The sequence below is a fragment of the Sinocyclocheilus anshuiensis genome, unplaced genomic scaffold, assembly GCF_001515605.1.
Source record: "Sinocyclocheilus anshuiensis isolate Anshui unplaced genomic scaffold, SAMN03320099.WGS_v1.1 scaffold1299, whole genome shotgun sequence".
NCBI lineage: Eukaryota > Metazoa > Chordata > Actinopteri > Cypriniformes > Cyprinidae > Sinocyclocheilus > Sinocyclocheilus anshuiensis.
In genome coordinates this window covers 288,746-298,644 of record NW_015538011.1, presented here as the reverse complement: position 1 = coordinate 298,644, position 9,899 = coordinate 288,746, and the positions used below count along the sequence as shown (strand labels likewise).

The following is a 9,899-nucleotide window of genomic DNA, read 5'->3' as shown; positions in this document are numbered from 1 at the left end:
ACAACGGCTCTGTGTAGTTAATGCTGCTCAATGTGAAAGCCCGCTTGTGATGGAGATTTACCACTGATTACAGAACTGGCTTTACTGATAAGATGCGCGTTAAATATCGCATGCGATTTATCGTGCAGCCCTACTCTTAACTTTTATAAAGAATATCTCTTTGGATTTGAGACTTTAGTCTTTGCAACTTTACAGATCTTCTTTATGCACCAAGAGCTTGTAACACTTCAAAGAGAAAGGAAAAATCGAAATTGCATAATATGACCCCTTTAATTTATACAGTGGAGTTCAGATGCACCGGTCGACCGGCCATTTTTTTGTTTTATTTCAACCAATCTCTGTTCCGGACTTGCACACAGACTGCATGCAGTAATTTTCCAAAATGCCATTTGTGTGGAAATATTACGTCTATAAACGGCCATTAACAGAGGCTAGAGATGCTGAAAACGGACGTAAAGAGGAGAAAGTACTGTAGCAGGCAGAGCAAGATTACTGTTCACGATGCACGAAATATTGGAAGAAAATCCTAAATATTAAATTGGGGGTTTATATGAATGTATCTCTGAGGGGAGCTGACTGTCTTTATAGAATGAATTTATAGTGTTAATAAGCGCAGCTATATATTCAGTTGTGCTATTGCTTGCAATTTGTTAACTGTTAGTTAATTTGTTGACTGTTAACTTGTCTTTAATAATTTTTGAACTTTATATTTGTTAGGCTAGGTCTTTGCTGTGGTATCGAAATTGGAATCAATCGAGAATTGTAAAATTGAATTGGTATCTAAAATTTTGGTGTCATATAGGCTTATTTATTAAACTAAAAGATGACATGGATCAAAAACAATGATAACAGCAATTATTTTATTTTTTAGTGCCAGGGCCAGTGAAAATATTGACAGGGAAAGTAAAAATTTGAACCACTGGCCTGATCGGGCCAGTAGAAACAAATCCTTAGAGTTTAATGTGCATCTTACAATATGGGTATAGATTTGAGTCTATACCCAGTCTTTTATGATCAAATACGGCTCTTTTAAAAAAATGGAAACAGAAAGGTGTCGACCATTCCCCATTATGAGCTTATTAGTCTCCAACCAACAAAGAAGTTGCAGTGGATGAGGTTGTCATGGTGACTTACACCACTGCCTTCACTCATAATGTCATTTATGTTGCACAAGGACCCGACTTGGCGCTGCCTATTCAACTTAGAGAAATAAGCATACATGCTTATGCTGTGCTAACACATATATTCACACATTATGAGCGTATTTTTTTCTTCTAGCCCTTCTGCAGATGTTCCAGATATCTTGGGAAGGCGAAAGTTTAAGTCACCATCTTCTGATCAAGACCCTTTATAACGGCTGGATCCAACAGAGTCTTATTAAAGAGCAAACAGTATTCATTTCACAATAAGCAAGGCTGATCTCTGCTTATCCTATCCGATTTCACTCGTTCAGACAAGGTGTCTGCACTAATACTAAAATAATGTTTGATGAAAACAAAGAGCAAGCTGAACATCACACTGAACGACAAGGAAGTCAAGAACAGCCATGTGCTTAAAAGGAATGTTCACCCAAGAAATGAAAATTGTGTCATCATGTGCTCACTCCCATGTCATTCCAAACCTGTATGCCTTTCTTTCTTCTGTGGAAAATAAAAGAAGATAATGGAAAGAATGTTTGAGCTGTTTCTGTCCAAACCATGAAAGTCAATGAATTCCAAAACAATACTGGACGTTATTTTTCAAAAATGTGTTTTTTCAGAACATAATCTAATATAATTTGCCCTCATGTCGGCTCCTGAATTTCTTTCCTCTGTGGAACACAAATAATCTGAAGAAAGTTGGAAATCAAACAAGACTGGAGCCTATTGACTTTACACTTTTAAAAAATAAAGGTTCTCAAATAAAAAGAACTAAAGAACTTTTCAGTGAAGGCTTTTTTAGAGTGAAGAACATTTTAAGGTAACACTTTACTTGAAGCTTTTATGTATAATGCATAATAATAATGGATTATAAAGGTATTCATAATGTACTGTATGTTGTAATGCATTATATATTTTCATAAATAATTGTAACCCAAGGTAAAATGCATTATGATGTTTGGAGATTCCTTGTTAAACTCAATTCTGAAATTGGTCGTTTGTCATGTGTTTTAATGCATTCCATTTTCTCAAGGTGTAACAATGAGTATGTAAGTATTATAATGTATGATAACTTGTTCATACAATGCATTATAAGGTGCATTCCAATGCATAATTAATGCATTAAAATATGTTATAATGAATGATATATATAAGGCTTTTATTATCCATTTTAATAATCGAAATAAATGTTGTCGACAATAAAGACACTTTTTGTGAACTGGAAATGTTCCATAAATGTTAAAGGTTCTTCATGGAAACATACATTGCAATAAAGACTCTTTATTTTTAAGATTGTATTGTATGGAAAAAGAACACTGAGTATGAGTATTTCTCAAAAATATTTCTCAAAATATCTCCTTTTGTGTTCTACAGAGGAAAGACTATATCATACAAGTTTGGAGCAACATGACAGAATTTAAATTTTTGGATGAACTATTGCTTTAAGATTTTTCACACCATGTGCTCATGATGGTTTGCATTTGTGGTTATCTGTTAGTTTTGAATTGATTTCTGAATTCATGATAGCACACTTTTTTTTTATCCGCGAAATTTTTTTTAAGCATTTGCTCATCTGCCATATGTCTCTAAAATGTTTCCTGTCACATGTTAAGTAGAAAACTTTAGAAACTTTAGACATTTAGAAAACTTTAGTCTTAGTCTATAATATGTTAATCATTTAGAATGCATGTAAAACTTAAGATTCATTAAGCAGATGCTTTTATAAAATGTAGTTGTAACTGTTGAAACTGTAATTATTACATCTTAGTCTTATTTCCAACAGTTTTGTTGTCATGTCATTACACATAAATAAACACTTGTTTTCCTGATTACCCTGTTCTCTGACATGCTCAGTATAGCTTTTCCATAGCCCTTTTGCAGCATTAGTAATGACTCAGATGCTCACGTACTGTATGAACACGTAACGTGCACAGCACAGCATCATTGTACATCCCACGCAGACCATCATTGACACACTAAGGCTGGATATGCAGTATCTGTCCTTGCATGGCGACAACGAAGAGAGACACTGCCTGCTGTTGCCAAGAGCTCTGACGTACACTAATGACTGAATTATACACCATTGTACTGGGTGTCTCGCACAACAACACTATCTATACATAGATGCATCATTAGCAGCTGATTCTATAGGCAGCTAAGTCATCTGCCATATTGGAAAAAAGCTGGTCCGTGAACACTCAAGAGCAAGTTGACTGCATCTGCATCCATAGTTATTCCTATGTCTGAATATCTATATCCGCAACAGACGTCAGCAGATAATTTTGCTAAAAATACAAGCTGAAAGTGACTACCTCAAAAAGTTACCATAGTTTAAAAACCCGTCATATTGAATTATTACATCTAAAATCACAAACCAAACACATTATCTCCTGTAAAAGTTGATCCTATTTCTCATCTCAGAAAAGTCATTGATGTTTACTGTGAGTGACGACTTGTTGCCTGTTCCAAGATGGCGGAAGAGTTGACGTTTCTGGAGTAGTCAAATGTGGCATACCCCAGATAGCAAATTGGGCCGGATCTGGCTGAGTTTCGGCTGTCAGTTTGGCCCACATACAACATGGAATTACGGCCCAAGGTTGGTCCAAATGCTGTTAGCCGAAAGTCACCCAGACCAATGCTGGAATCAGACCAAAACTCACCCACAACTTCACAGTATCCCCAGAAATCATCCATATCTGGCCCACAACAGTGCCGGAATCCCCAGATGTCAAAAAGACAAGAGAAACCAAATTAAACTGTTACAAACATTAAAGTAGTAATGCAATTTAAAAGATGGAAATGTGTTGTGGATACGTGTGGAAATACAGAAACCAACAAACAAAAGACAAAGGAAATATAAATTACAGTATCTTACAGAAGTGAGTACACCCCTCACATTTTTGTAAATATTTTATTATATCTTTTCATGTGACAACACTGAAGAAATGACACTTTGCTACAATGTAAAGTAGTGAGTGTACAGCTTGTATAACAGTGTAAATTTGCTGTCCCCTCAAAATAACTCAACACACAGCCATTAATGTCTAAACCGCTGGCCACAAAAGAGAGTACACCCCTAAGTGAAAATGTCCAAATTGGGCCCAATTAGCCATTTTCTCTCCCCGGTGTCATGTGACTCATTAGTGTTACAAGGTCTCAGGTGTGAATGGGGAGCAGGTGTGTTAAATTTGGTGTTATCGCTCTCACTCTCTTGTACTGGTCACTGGAAGTTCAACATGGCACCTCATGGCACCTCATCCTCTCTGAGGATCTGAAAAAAAGAATTGTTGCTCTACATAAAGATGGCGTAGGCTATAAGAAAATTGCCAAGATCTTCAGTGTTGTCACATGAAAAGATATAATAAAATATTTACAAAAATGTGAGGGGTGTACTCACTTCTGTGTATTTATAGATGTGCAAAAAAGGTAAAAATATAAGCTGCAAAAAAACAACAACAACAACAATGCAAAAGATTCACTTTCTTAACAATAACTTAAAATTAAGGTGTTCTTCATTTTTTGCCACCCTCACAGTCACCAGCTAGATTAATCCACAGTTTAATAACTTTCGACCTCCAGCTCAGTTGTGTGTGCACATACAGGATTTCTTCTTACAGCCTCTAGGAGCATTTAAATACAGAGATTAAAAAAAATATATATACATTTAAGACACCACCAGTCTAAGAACTATGACTTTCAACATTCATTCATGACGTGGGGAAAAAAGTCATGAAAAAAAAATCCACGTACCAGTCACAATGTTTTTAAGCTCCAAACTTCGGAAAGGTGTTTTCCCATTTACACCTCTCCAGTTCACCACTTTGGCCAAGTAATTTCTGATTGCCTGCCTCATAGTTCGCCAGACCATGTCCTTCACATCCACTCCACCCAGCAACCCAAGTTCAAATGCATTAAATTTTTAAAGCATGCTGGATCGAAGATCACTTTCCAGGGAAGTTAATGACCTTAAATCTTCAATTGGAAACCGTTTTGGACTTAAACGGTTAGCCTCTGTGATCTCAGGAACATTGTTTGCTTTGAGATCTTGCACCATCCTTATAATGTTCCTCTGCTGCTCCATAAGAATCTCTTTAGTTATTATGTCATGGAGAAGTGCTGAAACATTAAACACAGGAATTACAAGGTTTACCACACCACCCGTACTATGAAATGAGCATTACACTAACAGTGAATATATGATAGAAAACAACAAGAAATATAACATCTTATGAATACATATACATATGTATATACTGTTTGTTTCTTAAATAAAACAGTGGTAACATATTACAAGTGACCACTAATCAACTAAATAAAATAACAAACAAATATATTTTGACAGAAATTATGGTTATTATAGTACATTTTGTAAAGGGAGATTATAGAGACATATGTTTAAATGTTCCTTTGCAAACATTTAAAATATAATAATTACAGCATATTTACAGTATAATAATTTACAGTACTGTATAACAATTGACAGTTTATAGTAAAATAATTTCTGGCAAAATACAATAGTTAGGCCTAATACATTTATTATTACTATTGTAAAATAATAATAAATGCACATCTCCTTCAAACACTGCAAAAAAAAAAAAATATATATATATATTACATTTTCTTTTAAATTTAGATTTTTTGTTTTAAGTTTGTAAAATGTTTACATTTTTTGGTAACTAATGGTATGTTATAACAATTTTATTGCAGTTCTTATAATTATGGTATTTTGTCAGTGATATTTGTAATGTGCGGGTTTTTTGGTGTGGTAGTTTGGCCTGCTATCGTAAAGAGATGTTGAGATGGGAGCTGTGGACATAGCTGATGATGAGAGAAAGGGTCCCTCCTCCCTACACACTCAATGAACACATGCACACATGCCCACCCGCTCATTCTCACCACCACTGATCTACACGCGGGCTTCTGTGCAACCTGTTACTGCCAACACGAAAGGAAAATAGTATAACACTTAATGCTTAGTATCATTTGGTTTTGTAAAAGAAAAATAGTCGTTAAATGACAGAACTACTGTCACTCAGAATCTGAGAGTCGAACCCATTAACGCGTGGAGCGCGACGGACGTGTATTGAGTGTCAGCAGTAGCCTATTGATCTTTGTATGTGTCGGGCAGCGGTGACAGCCGAACCCGCGTCAAAGACATCTTATGTTTTTTAGGACGGCGTTTTCGACTTAAAGGAAAAGACAGATTTCGCACGTACCCGGAGACCTCCTTCATCAAGCCGGTGTAATAATTTCTCTGGACTTCGACTAAGCGGTAAGACCTTTTCTTGTTCATGAGGAGACGCTGATAATGTTTCTAAACCACTGCATGTGTTTATATAGCTCAGTACCATATATTTTTTTAAACGGTCGTCTTTAACCACATTTAAGCGTCTCATGGGCTATCACATCCGGTGGGGGTGAAACCAGCATTGATGCTCATTGCTCCTGTTAGTACCCACGGATTTGTACTGATTCATTTTACACAGCTGATAACACAATATGATTTAAACGGTTATTGTGTGAAATTATTAGCTTTCTAAGTTTGCTTCAGAAAGTAGGCTAAAATGTGACCTTGGTGTTGTGAAGTAGGCTACAGTTGCATATAAGAGCAATTGGTGACTATGTGAAAACATCCTTTTTTTTTTGTGTCATGACTGTTGAGTAATGAGCTATTCAATGTCATTTTTTAATGGTACAACTATGTACTAATAACTTCCATACTATGTACTGGTATAAATGCTACAGTAAAACCTGTTAATTGATTGTTACCTGACAGTTACCTGACTAAGTTATTTTGTTACAAGACACTGTAATACATTTTAAAATAAATTATGGGAAAATAAATTACTTTATAATTTATCATAGAATATATATACATTACCGTTGGTGTAAAAAATAAAATAAAAACAGTTATATTGTGAAATATTTTTATAATTAAAAATAACTGTTTTCTATTTGAATATATTTAAAAATGTAATTTCTTCCCATTATGGTAAAGCTGAATTAACAGCAGCCATTGCTGATTCATATTGTTAGGATTTTTTGATGAAAAGAAAGTTCAAAATAACAGCATTTATTTGTCAGTATCTATCTATATATCTATCTATCTATCTATCTATCTGTCTGTCTGTAATGGTTTTTATACTGTACAATCCGAATATTCTGTCGCCCTACACCAACCCTACACCTAAACCTACCCCTCAAAGAAAACTTTCTGCATTTTTACATTCTCAAAAACTAATTCTGTATGATCTATAAGCTTGTTTCCCCATGAGGACCTCAATTTAGGTCCCCATGGTGACACAAGTCCCCATGAGTCAGTGTGTATTCAGGTTTAAGTCCCCACCGGGATAGATAAACATGTGTACACACACACACACACACACAGACACTTTGTGTTTGTTATTTTTTTGTTTGTTTGTTTGTTATTGTTAATTAAAACTAAAACCATAAAGCATATTTATTACTTGAAATAAAATAAAAATAAACCGAAATAAAATAAATGAAAAACTTAAGCTTATTTTATTTCAACTAGTTTCCAAGGCATCATTTCTCATTTTCACGCACACACACACACACACACACACACACACACACACACACACACACACACACACACACACACACACACGATATTAGTATATACATTTTTTTATAAGTAAAAAGTATGGGGCATTCCCAGAATTCCCTGTGGAAGCAATCACATTTGTTTAGATTTTATTTAATACATTTGTTTCTTCTTATCCTGTTATCAGTGGAGTATTTATGTTGCACTTTATGTTATTTGGTTAATGTTCATTAAAATATTTGATTGTTAAGTGTGTTACCCTGATGGTGTTTTGACTTTATGTGCTCAGTTATTATTGACCCCAGTTGCTGAAAGGGCCAACTTTAATAACAACTCAGTAAATGGCATCTTGTAATGCTTGTTATGGTACATTTCTGATAATACCTGCAGTTTACTATAAAGTATGACACTCACTCTTTGTTTCTGCACTACAGGTTGCATTCATAGTGTGTGAAGCAAGCACTCATGAAGAAGAAATGTGTTTTTCCTTCAATTTGCTGATAAGGACACGGCAGGTGTGAGTGGGGTTGTGGCAGCAACGCTGTATCTGTGAACCTTGCCAATATGGTTTGCAGCGAACAGAGTTCTGGCACATCAGTGCCCAAAAAGGAAATGCAGACCCGCAAGAAGCGGAATTCCCGTCCTCAGGGTCTGCCTTCTCCAGCCCTCTGCTGCGCGTGTGGACTGTGCATTATGTTGGCAGGCATCAACATCACCTTAGTGGGTGCCTTCGCCTTCAGCACACTTGTGCCCTCTAGCAATCCTCCAATCATCATTGGGCCTATACTCCTGCTGGTGGCATTCTCCTTCTTCGGGGCTTGTTGCATCTGCAGTCGATTGCCTCCGCCTCAGAGCTCTTGTCGGTCCAAAGGAGGTGGCGGTTTGGGATTCATGGGTCGGGGTGGAGGGGGGTTGAGTGGAGGGGCGGCGTTTGAAATTGAGACCAGTGAGCACACAATGCAGGACACCACAGCCGTGCAGCTTAGCCCCACCAACTCACCCTGCTCCTCTCAAGCCTCCAGCCCCGAAAGAGAGGCTCCTGCCACTGCCGCCAACGCCACCGTTCCCGCCCCAGAATATGTCCCTCCACGAGCCTGCAAGCTCTTCACTATGGAGGCCAATGGACCCAACTCAGCAGCCTTTTCTGCTTCTACAGGGGGTGGAGGGGCAGTTCGGCTCACTTTGCCCTCAGACTGCACCGCCACTTAAGGCTGCCAGTTTAGGTCGCTCTCTGGGGAAGGGCTGGTATTACGTTATGTAAATAGTTTTTCAGAGGGGGAAGACAAGCACTTTGTGTGAAGAAATCATTTGATTATCACAGCTGGCTTGTGCCACGAGGTACAATAACAATTGAAATGTTCGCATAAATTCAGCGGGTTGATTTTTGGAGTCTGCGAGGGCCATGTGCTCCTAATAAAAATGACAGAGGTATGTGAGAAGCATATGAAGAGCTTTTGCATTCTCTAATGCTCCCAGATCCAAAGAGAGAGAGCCTTGAAAGGTGAATCACTGTGGCGCGCTTCACATATTCATACTGTGCCACTGTTACTCAGAGCATTCACAGTTACTGCGCTCAAAAGAGACAGAATCAGCTGTTGTGTAAAGATGGCTTTGGAGACGAGCCTGAGAAACAGAACAGAGAAAGACATTACACTGTGCGTTGTCATATGTCAGTGCACAGACCAAAAAACAGAGATGCTGTATATTTTCTCTTAAATATATGCTAAAATACATTTGAGAGTGAACAGTCCTTTTTTGATGACTTACCATGGCCAACCTTTTTGGATTTTGTCTTTATCGGATGCTTAAATAAGCCACGACACTGTGCAAGAGCACTGCTTTTTTTCACATGATTTAGAAAACGAGGTTGCTTAGCAGTGCCGTTGTTGGAGTTCAGGTTGGACAACTAATTAAAGTGTAATGAAGGGCGGAATAAAAACTTTTTCCACAATTATAGTGCAATTCGCCTGATGCAGTGTGGTGAAAATGCGCATTTGATGACTGAGCTGTACTTGTACTGTTTTTGTTGAGAGTTGTGACTAGAGCCCGACCGATATGGGTTTTTTTGGGGCCGATACCGATAATAGGGAATTAAAAAAAGGCTGATACCGATATATCGGCCGATATTCTTTGTGTATATTATAGTACAGTACCAGTCAAAAGTTTGGACACTTTCCCATTCGTGTGTCCAA

At 37.2% G+C, this 9,899-nt stretch overlaps 1 protein-coding gene across 1 annotated transcript; it reads left to right on the top strand.

Moving 5' to 3' along the window:
• The first annotated feature begins 6,080 nt into the window (after window positions 1-6,080).
• Window positions 6,081-9,637, top strand: LOC107677914 (uncharacterized). Its single transcript, XM_016472986.1, has 2 exons — window positions 6,081-6,411; window positions 8,142-9,637. Exon 2 carries the CDS (start codon window positions 8,272-8,274, stop codon window positions 8,914-8,916), a length of 645 nt encoding a protein of 214 aa, XP_016328472.1. The 5' UTR covers window positions 6,081-6,411; window positions 8,142-8,271; the 3' UTR covers window positions 8,917-9,637.
• The last annotated feature ends 262 nt before the right edge of the window (window positions 9,638-9,899 follow it).